Source organism: Amia ocellicauda, chromosome 9 (assembly GCF_036373705.1).
Source record: "Amia ocellicauda isolate fAmiCal2 chromosome 9, fAmiCal2.hap1, whole genome shotgun sequence".
Classification (NCBI taxonomy): domain Eukaryota; kingdom Metazoa; phylum Chordata; class Actinopteri; order Amiiformes; family Amiidae; genus Amia; species Amia ocellicauda.
This window is the reverse complement of record NC_089858.1, coordinates 13,105,531-13,123,760: the sequence shown is the minus strand read 5'-3', so window position 1 is coordinate 13,123,760 and position 18,230 is coordinate 13,105,531. Positions and strand designations below refer to the sequence as shown.

At 45.9% G+C, this 18,230-nt stretch overlaps 1 protein-coding gene across 2 annotated transcripts; it reads right to left on the bottom strand.

Annotated features, from left to right (window-relative positions):
• Positions 1 to 11,852: 11,852 nt before the first annotated feature.
• Positions 11,853 to 16,812, bottom strand: nrarpa (NOTCH regulated ankyrin repeat protein a). Of its 2 annotated transcripts, none has more exons than XM_066713223.1 (2): positions 16,678 to 16,812; positions 11,853 to 16,468 (listed from the first exon to the last, which is right to left on the bottom strand). In XM_066713223.1, the coding sequence occupies exon 2, from the start codon at positions 15,797 to 15,799 to the stop codon at positions 15,461 to 15,463; it is 339 nt and encodes a 112-aa protein (XP_066569320.1). In that variant the 5' UTR covers positions 15,800 to 16,468; positions 16,678 to 16,812; the 3' UTR covers positions 11,853 to 15,460. The 2 variants fall into 2 exon arrangements, with proteins under 2 accessions (XP_066569320.1, XP_066569319.1); XM_066713222.1 differs by having other exon boundaries at positions 16,684 to 16,801.
• Positions 16,813 to 18,230: the final 1,418 nt, after the last annotated feature.

Sequence of the window (18,230 nt, the reverse complement as noted above, 5' to 3'; positions counted from 1 at the left end):
ACGAGTGAGTCACTCCGTCACTCAGTCTCCCCTGTCTCTCTTGGACTCCCCAATCACACACCCACCCACACACACACACAGACACACACACACACACAATCACCACTCACTCAAACAACCACCCACCCACACACACAACACACAAACAGACAAAGACACGGACACACACAGTGATATATTTAAGTGTAGAACTCCATCCGTGCTTCTAGACGAGTTTCCAAAACGTCAACAGTCAGAGTAGCCATGTACAAACTTACACAAAGTGAAGCTTGTGAACTGCAGAATGTGCAGAACACAATACAACACCACAATTCACACAAAACACAGGACCAGACACAGCCACTCAGAAAATCAAGATGGTTGTCACAGAAAACAAACAAGAAAAACAACCAACAATAACACAAAAAAGCTGGGCTCTGTTCTCTGGGTTCTCTTCCAGTTCCAGATTGTGAATTCCCTTAAGTTTAACTTCCACTTCCACAATTTAAGACTTTTCAGCTTTTGGAATGAACCCCAAAATTTATTCAAAATCTTACCAGACATATTTACAGCAAAGAAACCTTAATAGGGTACTGTGTTATACAACCACAAGTTTAATATAAGTGATCTTATATTAATATTTAATGATTTATTTGGTAACTTATGAATCTATCCTTTGATCCATCTGCAGTGTGGCCCCGGGCGGCCCCTGAGACAGAGCCCGTCTCCATCCTAGCTGCTGCTGCCATTGCTGCTGGGCTTCACAGAGGGACAGGGTGATGTAAGGACAGGGCCAGGGCAGGGCAGGCTGGGCAGGAGCAACGAGACAGAGAGAGAGTTTGGGCTACAAGGATCAAAGTTCTCACCCTTAGACCCCCATTCCCCCCACTCACAGACACACACACTGACCCTCTCTCACATCTGCCTGACTCACAGAGAGAGAGCACATTTCAAAGCACCTCCTTAGGCAACCCCCAGCCCCCCCTGTCCCTCCTCCAACAATGCGAGAACGCCACATTCCTCTGGACAGGGGGAAGGGGGCGATGTGAGTGCAATCTGTTCACTGTCCTGTCCCACAAAGAGAGCGAGAGAGAGGGGGGGGGAAGCACCCCCCCATCTGCGCCAACCCACCCGTCTGCCTGCCCGCCACCTTCTCTTCTCTCCTCCTTTCGTCTCTCGTTCTCCCAGCCCAGCTGACAGCTCTTTCTCTCACCCCAGGAAAGCCATCGCATAGCATGAACAGCATCACCACCTCGCAGACCCACCCCCCCACCCCATAACCCTCACACTTTTGCTGGTTCATTCAAGCCTACCAGTCCTCGGCAGAGTCTTGGATTCCCTCGCTCGCTAGTGGGAGGAGAGGAGGAGGAGTAGAGAGAGAGAGAGAGAGGTAGGGGTATGGAGGGGGGGTGAGTGGGGGAATGGGGTATAACAATGGGGGAATGAAAGGTGGTGGCAATATGTGACTGAATAGCCCCATTCACAGAGCGCAGCCAAACAGAAAAACAGTCTCTCCGCTCACTTAAAAAAAAAAAGAAAAAGAAAAAGAAAAAATAAAGAGGTTGGCAGTGCTCAACTGTTGCTTTATTCCCCTTAATTGCTTTCAGAGGGGGAGAGCACTTTTATATACGATACTGACACACACACACACACACACACACACGTAAAGATTCATACATGCATCTCAGTATTGAGTATTGAATTTAACAGAATTTGCCCATTGCCAGCTTTGCACCACATTTTTTAAAACAAATTTATTTTAAATAAAGTTCAAATACATTTTACACCCTAGAATGGGACTAGGGTGTAGACCAAATCAAAACCCTGCAAAATCACTGGTAATAAAGCTGAACCCTGTGGGGGTTTTATTTAAAGCAGGCTTGTGGTGCAGGTCTGTAACCTGCCACTTGGGTAGAGAGGACGAAGTGCCAGGTCCTCCACAGGAGAGGGGTAAATGAGAAGATCTCTGGAAAAAAATACCTTATTTTCTTTGAACAAAAACAAACAAACAAAGAATGCCAACCCTGTGCCAGGACAGCGTGCTGCTCGGAGTCTCGGACCAGCTGTCCTTGCTGCACAGCCTGTGTCTGACAGCAGTGAGGCCGAGCGCGAACCCACACATCAGGAAGTGTTATTATTATTGAAGGTGACACAAATATTCAATATGCTGTATAGTGGCCATACATTTAATATGCATTACTATATTACTAATATTAGTAATAGTAAATTAATATTATCAGGTTGTTATTATGCATTGTGTGTGTGTGTGAGGGTGGTTGCGTTAGTTAGTAAGTGTGTGTGTTAATGTGTAGGTATTAGCAATATGTATGAGCATGCAGTAGAGAAAGTGTTTTACAGCGTGCATGTGTGTGAGAGATAGATTGTGTGTGTGTGTGTGTGTGAGAGAGAGATTGTGTGTGTGTGTGAGAGAGAGAGATTGTGTGTGTATATGTGTGTGAGTGTGTGTGTGTGTGTGTGAGAGAGAGAGAGAGAGAGATTGTGTGTGTGTATATGTGTGTGAGTGTGTGTGTATATGTGTGTGAGAGAGAGATTGTGTGTGTGAGAGAGAGATTGTGTGTGTGTGTGTGAGAGAGAGATTGTGTGTGTGTGTGTGTGTGTGTGAGAGAGAGATTGTGTGTGTGTGTGAGAGTGAGAGATTGTGTGTGTATATGTGTGTGAGTGTGTGTGTGTGTGTGTGAGAGAGAGAGAGAGAGAGATTGTGTGTGTGTATATGTGTGTGAGTGTGTGTGTATATGTGTGTGAGAGAGAGATTGTGTGTGTATATATGTGTGTGTGTGAGAGAGAGAGAGATTGTGTGTGTGTATATGTGTGTGTGAGAGATTGTGTGTGTGTGAGAGAGAGAGATTGTGTGTGTGTATATGTGTGTGTGAGAGATTGTGTGTGTGTGTGTGTGTGTGAGAGAGAGAGATTGTGTGTGTATATGTGTGTGTGTGTGTGTGTATGTGTGTGTGAGAGATTGTGTGTGTGTGTGAGAGAGAGAGATTGTGTGTGTGTATATGCGTGTGTGTGAGAGAGAGAGAGGGGACAGAGAGAGAGTGTGTATGTGTGTATGTGTGTGTCTGAGAGCAGAGACAGGGGCTGGGCTGTACCCCGCTCCGGCTGTGAGTCCGGGGCAGACAGAGGCGGCTCAGTTGGCTTGATTTCAGCTCAGGGCTTCAGTGGCCACTTCACTCCGCCAGCTCTTTGTCTCATTTTCTTCACTTTCTTTCTCTTGCAGCAAAACAATCAGCTGAGCAGCACACCTCATACCCCGACTCACCAAGCTGTGTATTACCCACCTCCTGCTGATACTAAAAACCAGTCAATCGATCAATCGATATCATACAAAAATAAATCTCACATAACTGCATAAATTCCCCCCTACCTGCTGCCCAGCTGCTCTGACACTCGGAGCATAGCCACCTGTGGCACCTCAGAGCAAACACATCTGACTGTGTGCTCTCACTGCCACATTATTCGTTTTCTAATGACCTCATTAATTAATTATGTAATTAGTCCAGCAGAAAGAGGATTGCAGGCGTGCGGAGTGGGGATGGATGGGGATGGGGACAGAGAGAACAATAACTGAGACAAGGAGGAAGGAGAGAGACGGGCACATAGCAGACAGGTAGTCGAGGACACAAACAGAAAAACGCGTAAATATAAACCAAGGGCATGTGGCTGGGCTGGGCTGGGCTGGGCTGGGGTGAGGCTGCGAGGCATCAGTGCTGCTCTCTCTGCGTTCCCATGCAATGAACCCCCCCACAATGCAACCCCATCCCCATCCCCAACACCCCCCCCTCCCCTTTTCCATCTTTGTGCTCAAGCAAGCAGATGTCACGCTGAACCAGGGAGCCATGTGAACCCGCGAGGTCACCGTCTGAAAGGGGAAATAGCTGCACATGGAAACAGGGGGAGGGGGGGTGAAGGAGAAAGAGAAAGAGAGGGAGACAGACTCAGCCCCCAGCCTGGCCCACTCAGCCCCCGGCCCGGCCCAGTCAGCTGCCGGCCTGCACTCTCACTTCAACACCGCCAGCTTGTCGCTTTGTTTGTTTACTGTTTTTTTTTGGTATTTACCTCCCCTCCCGCCCGCCTTCCCCCCTCCCTCGTCTCTTTCGCCACCCCTGTATCTTGGAGAACTCTTTTTTCTCTTCTCGTTTCTCTCTCTTTCTGTCTTTGTTTCTTTATGTGCACAATGGCTACATATAGTTGTCTTAATATTTTATTTTTTATTCTGTTATTGGTCAATAAAAATGGTTAAAAGTCTCTCTGTGTACTATCGCTACTGTATTTCTCTACTGTCTCCCTACTGTTCTCTCTCTCTTCTCCCTCTCTCTGTGTCCTATAAGCTTGTAGGGTTTTTACAGCTAAGCAATGCTCTCTCCGAAAATATTAAAAATAAGCTGCCCAGTTAATAGAAACACTCACACAGCATCTCTGAGTGAACTGTACGCACTGTGACTTAGGTATGTTAACTTCAACTCGTGTTTTACGAGAAACTCTTGGGCCAGTATCTCTGAAAGGAGAAAATACTATGTAAGCATCCTTACCCCCCCAACCATGAGTAAAGTGTGCAGCATATTTGTATTTGTATTTGCATGCTTGTATGTGCTTGGCTAGGCTAGATAGACCTCCACAATGAGAAGATAATTAATAATAATAATAATCCACTGACAAACCGATTTCCAAAAAGGCAATGAAATAAATAAAATCTATGTAAAGACAAACATAAAAAAACAAGCAAAATTCCCACAGGGAAGCTGCAGGGGGGGTTTAATGTCATGTGTGGATGCTAATGTTACAGGCAAATTCCTTCAAGCTCCACACATCTCGCCTCTTCATTGTCTCACTCCAGAGCCCAGCCTGCCCCCCCATCTCTCTCTCTTTCTCTTGCTCTCTCTTTCTCTCGCTCTCTCAGAGGGAGTGAGGGAATGAAGAAGGTGTGGTAGCGACAGGTGTCAAGTCCCAAACTGTGCGCTGCTGTGCTGATATGTCAGGACAGATGGGAGGGAGGGAGGGAGAGAGAGGGAGAGGGAGGGGTTGTTGTCCCAGACAGAAGAATAACTCTACACAAAATTATACCCATGTATACGTGTACACACACACACACACACACACACACACACACTCTCTCGTACACATAAACAATTACACACCCACGAAACAGATTCATGTTCAAACGCCTCACCACGCTCGCACACAAACACGCACAGCAGACACGCAGAGCAATGCAGACAGGGACAAACACACACACACACCTGTTTGAGGGAGGACTGGCCTGGGTTCCCATAGGGCCAGACGGCACTGGCTCTGGGGGCCACTTTAAGCCAGAGTGTGTCCGTGCGCCGGGCCTGGTGTTCAATGCATTTGAATGTGAAAGAGATGTGAGGGGAGAGGAGGTATTTTGGGGGGGTGGAGGTGAGGGAGGAGGAGAAAAGGGGGGGTATAGTTCTTTCTCTTTACTTTGCCAGGTCTGCTGTTATAGAATTTGGATCATCACTGCTTTAGGAGAGTTGAGAAGCACCCCTCTCTCCCCTCTCTATGCCCCCTCCCTCCCCCCCACCCTTCTCTCTTTCTCTGTTGTTATACCCCCCCCAGCCCCCTTCCCTACCCCATCTCCCTCTCGCCTTGCCTCTCCGCAGTTCATTAGCATAGCAGCTGCCTACTGAGTGAACATAGGCTTCAGTCAATGGGTGCCCAGTCTGGAGCCATGAATAGAGGCAGAGCACGGCTGAGCAGAGAGAACAAAGGGCCCAGGCAGGGAAGAATGGGCGGCTGAATGGGGCTGGTTGTGTTTGGGAGGTGGAAGGCGCAGAATGGAGTTAAAAAGAATGAAAGAAAAAGTTAAAAAAGAGCAGAGGGCATTCGCAGACCCAGCCTGGCCACCTGTCTCTGAGCGCAGGCCGCAGGAGCCGAGGACACACACACACACACACACACACACACTCTTACATACTCATATACACACACACACACAAACACACACACAATCACGCAATCTTACATACACACACATAAAACACACACACACATTCTTACATACTCATACACACATACCCACACTCTCTTACACCCTCACTCTCTCATGAACACACAATCTCACAAACGTAGGCCTGGCTGTGGCGCTCCAGGCGCTCTGTGTATAGGCAGGCCTGTTTGAGGGGAGTCCTGGAAGTAAAACAATCCCACATTGGAGATGGCCTCTTGTCATGAGGGGATATTATTTTCCCCACAGGATTCCAGTAGCGATGCAGACACCTTAGGAGTCGGACTGGGTTTGGTCCCCAAAGTCATGCAGAATCTCTGTATCTGTTTTTCAGTTCCTGTTATTTTTCTTTTTCCACTGTTGTGTGCATTTAACCTAAATGGGACAGGAATCCCCCCCCAATCCGCTGACATAAACAGTGAGAGAACAGAGTGTGTGGGTGTGGGGGGGTGGTTCACATACAATAAAGGAGATCAGATTAGTAGGGATTCAAGTGTGGTCAAAGGGAACTTTTTTTTCCCTCTCCTCTCATCGTTTCCTTCCTTTCCTGTCTCTCTGCTCTTCCTGAGCAAACTCTTTCATCTGCAGGCAAACCTCAACAAACCCACCAACCAACACATAAACACACCACGAGAACCCGCCACTTAAAAGGGCAAAAATAACACAGAGCCAGTGACTGGGGGTCGTCAAGAGACATACGCGGGGGAAGGAGACAACTGGACAGCAGGACTGGCCTGCACTCATGAGTAGCTCCAACACGTGTGTGTGTGTGTGTGTGTGTGCGCGATTGGAGGGGTGAGCGTTTGGTATTTTTTTCTTTACCACTTTTGGATTCAGTGCTTATCGATCAGTCGTTCTTCGTACGTCGTGGCAGCTTCACCATCGTTCAGGCAGGGAGAGGAGGACAGGTGAGGACAGGTTGAGGGGGCCGGGGCAGGGGGACAGGAGGGGAGGAATGAACGGGACAGAGTGAGGCAAGCAGCTGCACACCAGGTGAGCCCCAGTGGCCACCCATATATATTTTTATACCTTTAGGACTTAACTGAACTTAGAATGTGGAAGAAACGCCGAAGCGATGTCTCTCGCAGGTCTGGCTTGGCAAGAGACCATGTTTCTGCTGAAAGAGGTGGAGTATCAGCACCTTATCTTCCTCTTCGGCGCTGCTCTTATCACCCTGGCGCTGATAGCATCACATTCTCTGTGTGGGAATTCATGTCGGGATGGGAGATTGTCACCATGCATGCAGCCTGGATGAAACCGACGCTCCCTGGGAAAGAAAGAAAATAAAAACAAAAACACACAAAACAAAAAATAAATAAAAACTGAGTCAACGTTTTATAACCCCCTTTTCTCGGTTTCTTGCACTTTCGGGAACTGGTTCTGTCCCGTGCATCTCTTTTATGATTATTCATTCATTATTCTGTGTTTTTCATTAGATAAGAGCTTAACCTATATATATTTTTATAAAAATAATAAGAAACTAAATAAATAGTACAATGCAATGGAGTCAGTGGGTCTCTGAGGCCTAACTGCACACATGCCCTGACACCGAAGGAATCACAAGCTGGCCGTATTTGCTATTGGTCTTGATATGTCTGCTTTATGCAACACCCTGCTCTGCCTGCTCTGAGGTTAAATAACGGGAGGGGCAGGTGCCCCCAGAGAGGGATCAGGGTCACTGGAGGTCATTGTCCCAGTGCTGTAATGCCATTAGTCTTATTACTGTTAGTTATCTTTGACTGGGGGCGTCGCTGTCCTGTGTCTAGTGGGGCCACATTGGGTTTCTGCATGTAGTTTCACGTAGTGTGTGTGAATGTGTGTTGCATGTTTCTTTGTCATTATGTGTCATTGTGTTGTATGTGAGTTGGATTGAGTCCAACATGTGCATGTGTATGTGAGTGTGTGTGTGGGTGAGTGAAAGTGTGTGTGCAAAAAAAACAAGTGTGAAAATTGCATTGCAGGAAATGACCTGAATAAAAGGACAGAAAAAAATATGAGTTTTTAAAACCCTGTAACCTGAGAAACAATATTATTAAAAGATTAGCTAAAGCTGCCAAAAAAAAAAAAACTTGTATATCCTCCAATTGACACACAGTTCAGTGCAAGGCAGTCACTTCGCCCAGGCCGTGCCTCTGCCCTTTCCCACTGCGCTGAGTTACACTAACGTGGGCCTGTATATTTATGTCTGCCCAGCGCTGTCTGGGGCTGCTCTCCCAGATCCCCTGATAAAGGGGCCCCCGTCTAGCACAGGGGTAGAACACACAGCTCGGGAACAGGGAACAGCAAGCGCTGCAGAAGGGCCAGCCAGGGCCACGGCCTCGGACCAGCAGCACTGCCACATTCCCAAGGGTGCGTGCAAACACTCTCGGACACTGACACACACTGACGCACTCTCTCACAATCTCATAACACTCTCTCCCTTTTACACTCATGCATGGACTGACTGATGAACTCCCACTGACTCACAATGACCCTCTCACTCACCCTCACTCCCACAATGACACCTGGGTTCTTTGAATCTGCATGTGCAAGTCCATGTGCACACACACACACAAACTACCCAGGTAGGTGAATGTGTTGCCCCCACATACAGCAGCTTACATTCAGTTTGCTCCTTGCGGGCATTGTGACGTAAGCTTCTACAAGTCTCATGACTCCCTTCTAACGTCCCTCTCAGCGGCGTTATCACCCGTTTCAAAGCGCTGCACCTGGAAGTTAGTGACAGGAAAAGCAACATGTGCAAGTTCCCCCGTGTGCAATGCAGCCTGTGGATGGGCCATAGATAGAGGAGGAGAAACACAGACACACATGTGGGTAAAAGGTCAAACAAGACCATGTTAAATGCAGAAGAATGCAGAGCAACGAAATACAGGATTCTGAGCATTGTGCATAGTCTCTGTCTCTTTCTGTTTTAGTCAGGGCCATGCACAGACATTTTGGGGGGCAGGGGCTCAAGCAAAAAAGGGGCACCCCAGCTGCTGACGAGGGAACTTGTTGAGTCTGAGGGAAAAAGGGCAGGGGCTCGAGCTCCCCCTGGGGTCTATCTGTGCACGTGCCTGGTTTTAGTCCTGCACTTAATTTGCCACTAGATCATCTCTCTCTCTCTCACACACAAACACTCACTGACACTGCCCTCTCTGCCCGAGCCCTGAGCTCTCCTCTTGTGACTCAGCGGTGCCCGTGACTGGACGTTTCTGCTAAAATCATTTCCAAATTCCTGTTGTAATCCAAAGCAGGCACATGAAGAATCTATTAGGGGGCCTTTTTCTTTTCCTCCCTCCTCTTGGCCGCTGCAGCTCCGGGACCTGCGCCAATTCCGCCTGCTGTACAATGGAATACACTTCAAAAAAACATCCTGGAAGAAAGAGAGAGGGGTGGAAAGAGGGGGAGAGCAAGAGCGCGAGAGAGATATCGAGAGAGACACAGAAAGCAAGAGACACACAAAGCATGATAGAGAGACTTAGTGAGACAGAGACAGAGACACAGATAGAGAAACTGGGAAATCTCTCTCTCTGCCAGAGGAATGAAGTATGAAGGGACTTGAAGGGAATTGAAGGGACACCACAAGAGTCCCCCCAGCATCCTGGGAGACATACCTGTTCACAGGTGGCTGACTCGCTCTCACCCTCTTCCCTCACTGCCGCTGATGATGTGTGTGTGCGCGCACTTGTGTGCATTTACACACGTGTGTACGTGTGTGTTCTTGCACCCATGGACACCACGAATACAATCTGAATTTTAGAAGCCGCCTGGGTTTTCCACTTGTGGCCTCCCGTCCTTGTTTCAGTGCTTATCTTAAAAGTAGTCTGCATTGGGGTCACTGTGAATCCCACTGAGGGCTTGTGAAGCCAATGGATCTCTAATCCCCCGATCCCACTGCTGGAGCCCGGCCCCCACCAGCCAGTGTACGTGGCGTAAGGAACACCAGATGCCTGATTGTGCTGTGTGGGCTGCTGCTGAAAGGAAATTGTAGTGTGGATCATAATCGGAGAACCCCCCCACCCCAGGTACTCTACAGAAGTGCTTCTCCACAGACACACTCTTTAGGCCTGAGAGAGACACACTAACCCTCAGGGGATAGATACATCTTCCCTCCTGGACGCAGGATGTCCCGAGGTGCTGGTGTGCAGGGTGGTGAAAAAGACATAAAAAGCCAATTGTAGTTTCACTGTGCAAATACTGCACAACCCCAACGGAGGACAAACCAAATGCCATAACTGAAAAACTGGATTTCTCCTGGTTGTAAAGAGTGGAGTGAGAAAACCTAGAGATACAGGTCTGTGTCGACACAACCAGCACAGGCTTTGCATGGGTTTGTGGCTCTATAACCAACTTCTCTGGTACACCAGTCATAATGGAGAAGTCACTGTGGGAATCTTCGGGTGAGAAGTGGTGAGAGTTATAAAATCTCAAAGAGCCCGCACGTACTACACTACACACTATCCTGTGACCAATGTATCTGCAAAAGCCACAGACAGCTTACTATATAGGGAAACATGGGTTTTCTACAAGAACACCATGTCAAAAGCTCAAGCATGGTGAACATCCTGGCACTTTGGACATTCCTAGCTGGAATTGGATGTACTTATTTATAAGGCACAGACTGTTTTCCGAACTGGGAGTCTCGGTCTGAACTAGGAATTCAGTGACATCAGGTGCAACTCTGGGGGGACCGTCTGCTACAGTACAATACAGAGAGTGGGACACTTCTGTCGAAGCAAATACATCCCACACCTGCTCTAAATTTTGTGCTTTCACATTAACACAGCATTACTAATGTGTGCATGCGCACGCACACACACACACACACACACTCTCCGCTTGTCCTGACCTCGGGGGCTTACTCCAGAAACAGCCCGCTGAGCTCTTTAAAAGGGGGTTAACAGAACAGTACTAGGCCCCATCCCCAAGACCCTCCACTTCAAAATGCAAGATGCTGCAAAGATGCCCACCCAGAAAAACAGCAACCAGGAATTGGGGGTGGGGGGGGGGTTAAGCAAGGCTTGTAAGCACAGACACACAAGACACACACACTCAGGACCCAGAGCAGCACAGACAACAATACCCCAAAACAATCTCTGACACACTGAGGTGTGCAAACGAAGTTGCGTACTTTCCTTGCCTTTTCCAAAAGGGTGTGTGTGTGTGTGTGGGGGGGGGGGGGGGTATATACAAGAAAGTATGCATGCCAGCAATGTACATGAGGTGCAGATCAATGTGAACAATGTACTACAAGAAGGAAGATCGCACACTCAAGATACAATCCCAATTGTTAGATTAGTGGGGATTATAAATGATCTATTTGTTTGTTTGCTATTTTGTACTGTGGTTGTGGATGTATGACCTTTATGACTTTCCTGCCATTTGCATAAATTAGACTCGCGGTAGATGATCAAGTTCCCTCCCGTTTCGAACTATAAGAGAACAAACCAAGCAACACCGCACATCTCATCATATCCCCTGAAACCCACCACCCACACCCTTCCTCCCCTCCCCCTGCTCTGGGCCTCCCTGTTTGAATATAACTCCTCCATCGCCCCTCCAGCCCTTTCTGCGAGGGGGTGACAGGGGTCTGGAGAGTTACAAAGAGAGCTGAAAGAATGGAGAGACCCAAGAGAGGGTGTTAAGCAAAGGGATCGTAGGAGTGGGGGGGGAAGGTGAGGGTTCCCATCACAGAACTTGATCTGTGAAAGCCCTTCCATTCCAGTACATTCCTGCACCCCCCTCCCTCCCTCCCTCATTGTTTTCTCAGCTCTCTCAGATGCTATAGATGCTGTTTAAAATAATACAATCAGAGAACAGGGGGGCGCTGGGGGGTGGTTCTGAAACAAAAGCTGCAGGAAACCAGAGTTTTAAGGCTTTTTTGTATTTTTTTTCTCCACATGTAAAAGGTTTAATGATTCTTTACTGACTTGTACACAAACGTACAACAATACAGCATACATTTCATTTCCACCATTGATCACAGTGTTACAACATTCAAAAATAAAACTTAAACTTAAAATAAAAACAATAACAACAATAACAACAAAATAACATGATGGAACATCCATATCACAAAACTGGCTTTATTTTTCTTATCCAAACCAAGCTGTTGGCATTTTCTTATGTCTCTTGTTTGCTGATAAAGCAAAAAAAAAAAAAAAAAAAAAAAAAACGTCGACAGAACTTGGTCCAAAACACCAACTCGGCACTTTTTACTCATTTAAAACTATTTATTATTTTACTTTTATGTCATAAATGTTATGACATTGTCAAGTAAAACTCCAAACAACCACGCATCGTGCAACATTTCGTTACAATGATTTTACCATCACATGTATTGTTCCCCTTTCAAAACAACAGGAGGACAGCACTTCAGAAAAAAGTGCTGCAAACTTTTCCCCCCCGAATTTCTCTCTTTCATATATACACCCGATCACAGAAATACAACAGTCTTTGCAAACATTACGTTTCACAAAGCAACACGCTAATACAAAAGAATATAACCTGGAGCTTTTTTATACAATAGTATTTTGCTGTTTTTTCTTTTTTTTTCTATTTAGAAAAAATTAAAAGTTGGTATAAAACCAACAATAAAAAAACGAAGTCATCAGTGCAATGTTAAAAATATATATAAAGAAAAAAAAAATCTCAAGTTTAAAACAAGCGATGCATATATATAATTTGTTTTTAGCCAAACCCAATCCAATCCTTATTGTTACTGTATCGCTTTCCATTCATACAAGGCGCAAGAAGCATCCAACGACACAGGGGGGGCGCAGAGACACTCAGTGGGGATAAATCCAAAATTTGACCAACCCTAATGGCAAATTACTAACCCATACTCGGTGACAATGTTTGTCAGAGCCTCTATTCTTCTCTTACGCATAAAAAAGTGCCACAAAGTAATGAGTTATAATGTAGAATTGCGGGCTGGTTCAAAGTTTTGATTTAACTCCATCAGCACAAAATAGACTGGGGTATACAATGCAGATACGGGGAAGGGGGGTATAAAACGTATGACATTTAAAAAAAAGCACACAGAGGGATCATACAGACACAATGTATGAAAACACAATGTACACAAACAGGCGCACTGAGTGAACCGGGGAAACCTAATAACGCTCCCCACACGTGAAAGAGTAGCGTACTAAAGGTATACAGGGTCAAAACAGTATTTTTCTATATATGCTTTAGGATACTATTTTGATCAAAGTATACATTTGGTATTACTACTCTTTAACAAAGGTAGAAACAGATTATCATGTTTCTTCCGCTGGCCTTTAATTGTATGCAGACACAATTCACACACACACACACGCACACAAACATTAATTATATATAAAAAGCAGCATTGCAAATATGTTTTACTAGTTGCCAGGACTTCAGAATGCAGCAAAATATCATCCATCTTTCTTTTCCTCCTGGAGCGCCACTCTGCATTGAGAGGTGGGCCGGGACACAAGGGAGGAAGAATCCCTCGTGTTTCTGTATTTAAACACCATTAATTATTATTATTATAATAAAAATAACAGTTTAAAAGTCCTGCTCAGTAGTAAGTCATCGTTGGCCTCAGCTCCTGCACGATTCCAAAAAACAGCCACGGGGGGGCGCGAAAGGATCCGCTTTTTTGTGCAACAAGATCTCCCTGCCTTTTCATGCATTGTATTTTACTTTTTTATAATTACAAAAAAGAAAGAAAAAAATAGGAAAAAAAAAGAAACAAACAAAAAAAGTTAAGTTGCAACGCTAGCGTTTGCACAATTTTCAGAAAAATTAAATCAAAACTATTCAATGTGTGTTTGCCCGACATTAGAGTTTGGTTGTGTGGTTATGAGAGAAGAAACTGTCCAAAGTGAAGGTTTCTGCAAAAGATCAAATACTCTTGGGAAGGTGGAGGCTGGGGGTTTCCAGCTCTCTAGTGTTACCCCTGATCACTGATCATTTTGGCTTAATGTTGAAATCTCCAAATGGCCTGGTGCATGTGTAGGGTTTGCTCACAGAGACGGCCCTGCCGCAGGACTCTGCGCTCAGCTTTGCTCCATCTTTCTCTGGGACAAGATTCACTCAATCCGTTTGATCTCTTGCAAAAACCGCGAATACTGTACAGTCGAGGTAGTTGGAAAAAAAAGCAAAATAATAATAATAAAAAAACGTACAGTAGGAAGGAGTGTTGTTCATAAAGATAGAAGTAGTTACAGAATATTTTTACGCGTGTATAGTGTGGGGCTACCACAGTGGTCTGGTCTTAACCAGTCCCAAGCAGCTTTCACTTAATTAAAAAAAAAAACATTTATTAAAACCTATATAGATTAAAAACAGAATAATAATAATAATAATAGTAATAATAATCATAGCAACATAATTAAAAACTGTATGTTCTCAATGTACCTTCATAAATAAGACCTAGCCAGAATTCACATTTAGGACTAGGATGTTGATAAAATACTGAAAGGAGATTTCAGAGACTTTCCAATAGACTTTGCGTTTGTTGTTCCTGTCATTTGCGCACAATGCGAGAACAAATCACGGGCGTGGATTAACAAACCGAGCCAGGAGATTTTACAAACTGGCTTAACATATTTTTCTTTTTTTGTTTGTTTTTTCTTCTTTTTAAGTTTTTATACAAATGCGACCTGTTGACAGGGTGAGTTGGCAGGTAATTGCGTTATTGTACTTTTCTAATTTACCTTTTAACACAAAACCACGCAAAGCTATTCTGTACAGTACTTATCCAGGTGAAACGGCACGGTGGGGGGTTCTCTCTTTCATCTTTTGAAATCCATGTTACAATCACACAACCATTAAAAACAAAAAAAAAGACACTTGGGATTTTTTAATGCCGCTTTTTAAAATAGATCAAAAGAGCTATATTAAAAAGGTAGAATTTTATAACAAACCCATATAGGTTTAAAAATATAACGCTTCCAATTGATATAGAAAATCCAGATGGACGAGATTCTCGTGTTTACAGGCTTTTTCTAAAAAAATATATATAAAAAAAAGAAAAAACCGTTAAAAAGGAGCATGACATCCAATCTGCATATATAAAAGGTATAAGTTAACACGATGGGGCGCAGACCTGCCCGGAGCAAAACGCGCGTCTCACCGCCAGTCGGTGTCCGACTGTGCGTCACCACCGCGGGGCCGATGACCGGCACAGTCCTGGCAAAAAATGGTCGAGTACCAAACGCACATTTACATGCGCTCCATTTTTTAGGACAGATTTCAACAGTTTGCGAGGTTGGTGTTGCAGACATATACCTGACAAACCTCAATGCGACCTGCGGGAAAACAACCCACTTCTTGCAGGTTGGCGTTGCGTGTATTTTTACGCATGCACGCATGTATGTGTATGTGTGTATTTTCGTCTGGTTGTATGTGAATGTATGTATAGGTACATGCATGAAGACATTTAACCGTGAACCCGACTGCAGTGAGACGCGTATTTTACACAGGCGCTCTGGCGGTCGTGTGACCCTTGGGAAAGCCTAAGTGAAGAAGGGACGCGGATCACCGTGCGCCGGAGGAGTACTTGGCCTTGGTGATGAGGTATAGCACGATGTCCTGGTGTCCACCGAAAGCGGCGATGTGCAGGGCGCTCCAGCCGTCCCTGTTGGCCAGCCGGATGTCGGCCCCGAACTTCACCAGCAGTTTGACCAGCTCCAGGTTGCCGTCGATGACGGACTGGTGCAGCGCCGTCTGGCCCTCGGGCCCGAACGAGTTGACGTTGAACTCGCAGTTCGTCATGTTCTGCAGCAGCGAGTGCAGCTCCTTGGTGTTGCCCTTCTTCACCGCCTCCTGGAAGACCCTCTGCGGCGCGGAGCAGGGGGAGATCTCAGCCTGGCTCATGGCTTCTGCTCTTATTTTTTCGTTGCTGTATTTTTAAAGTGGAAGGCAGATCCTTTTTCTGGTGTGGCTGGATTCTGAGCTGGATGCGCTACAAGAGGTATCAAATCCCCCCCAACAGTTTTTCTAAAGCAAAGCTCTTTACACACACACACACACACACAGATATATAGATGTTAAATCCCGAGAAGGATAGACATTTAAGATACGCGCTCGGTGTGCAAGAAAAAGTAGTCAATGGCTGTAAAAAAATATCCGCAGATTGGAAAGTGTACTTGTTGGATGTTGCTTTGTATTATAGTCGCTCCAAGCCGGTCCCTCTCACCTTGAGCCCCGGCCTCTGGGTTCCTCTGTGGTTGTAGCAGCAGTGGGTTATTGCCAAGCAGATTTCAACCCTTTTAAGTGCCCTTTTCCTCTCTTTGCGCTTTATCGAGGGATTGAAAGTGTCTCAGAACAATTACACAACAACAACAGAAAGGCAGTAATCTCCAAATGGTGTTGAGCCGCACGCCAAAACCCAGTGGCTCAGTCTGTCTTCTCTTTAGTGATATTTACCTCCTTTCTCTCTCTCTCTCTCTCTCACTCTCTCTCTTTCTCTCTCTCTCTGTGCCTTAGCGGTTCCTTTCCTGGATCCCCCCCTAGCAGCCTGTTCGTGTTATGGCATCTGGGTGGCTGTGGGAATCAGAAAGCCAGAAGTTAGTACAGTTAGAGCCGTGCACAGGCTAAATCACATGCAAATAATAAGAAGAACAATAATAACTGCAACAATAATCATAGTATTATATATTTTGGAAAGAGCTGCACACTGATTTCGTTTTTGTTTTTAACTACAATAAATAAGAGCGGGATATCCCAATGCATTTCAGCTGGAATGTCCTTACACTTGCCTGTGGAGCAGAGGCAGGTCTGTCGGTCGTGTAATCCGCCGGTGGCCCCGCAGTCGAGCTCGCTGTGCGCAGTCCGTCTCTGTGGCCCGGCGGCGCTGAGGGCCTTTTTTTACAAGCGCCTGATTTGCATAACAACGGAACCCCTAAACCGAACGCCTGTGTGAAAGGGGCGTGGCTACGCGTGAGGGGGCGGGGTCCGAGCGCTGTGATAGGCGGTTGGCGCGTTCGGGCGGGGGGAGGGGCGGGGCCACGGAGCACGCCGGCGCTGCGCGGAGGGGGCGTGGCTTCGTCTCCCTTAGAAGAGGCGAAAGGGGCGGGGTTTATGGTGATCACTTCGCATTTCACACCCCAGGGACCGTCTGCCTAGAGTGTGAATTCAATCGCCACGCAAAACAAAAAGCAGCAGCGTTAGAAAAGAAACTTCACACATGACACACAGGATGCGCCAGCTTATGAATACAATTCCTTTAAGCTTCTGTCATCCGCTACCTTATATAAAAAGGAGTTGATACATCAAAGTAGGCACGATCCGTTGGTGGGCATCCTTCCTCATATGTGCACACAGCTGCTTTGTAATAGCTCATTTTTTAGTTACATGATTTAACTGCAGCCTCCATATGTCGCATCTTGTGAGATACATTGAGCTCTCCACTTGAGTTCCAGGCAGCGCAAATGCACGCAGGCGCCCGATCCGGCTCTGCGATAGTGCAGATCTACTGTGCAGACGGATTGCCGGTTTGCAAGGGACCCCACGCATGTTTTAGTCGCAGTGGAAATCTTAAAACCCTGAGCTTTATTTAAAAAAAAAAAAAAAAGTGTTATGAAGAATACCCCCTTTTGACAAACAGGGGGCACAAGCGGACAAGATGGGGGTTCAATACGCAACGCTAGCCATCAGGATTCGCCACACAGCTGGCATACATGGAAGCACGCACAGCCAGAATCCCTTTTTGGATCCCAGTGGTTTATAGTGTCATTTTGTTTCATTTGATCGACTTTAAAGATATATTTGTATCCACATAAAATTGCCCCCGCGTCTGCACAGCTCTCACTGTGTGCGTATCACGCTATTCCTCATTACCAATTATTTAATAAACGCATTAGACGCAATTGAAATGTAGGTCAGAAACTGCAGCCAGCTCCAGCACATCATAGTCGAATGGGGGGGAAAGTCTCAAACCTGCAACAAGAATATGTTACGTGGTGTTACAGAACCATGACAAAGTGACGGATATTCTGGAGAGAATTATATACATCTGATATCATCTTTTTATAGCGAATTCATATAAGGCTTTAACTATTGGTTATAAGGCTGGGGGGCGACGTGAAAGGAACTACTGCTAAAACGCCAGGAATGCCCAATTAGGAGCATATATTTGCATTTAACTGAATAAAAAATAACTTTGAATGCCTCCAGACAAAAGCTTGCTATGCAGTATGTATTGGCTGTCATGTAGGGGCAAGTGGAGGATGACTGTCAGTTTTTTTTTTTTAATTGACACATCAATATAATAAATGTAAATATGAATCTGTAATATGCGTCACGG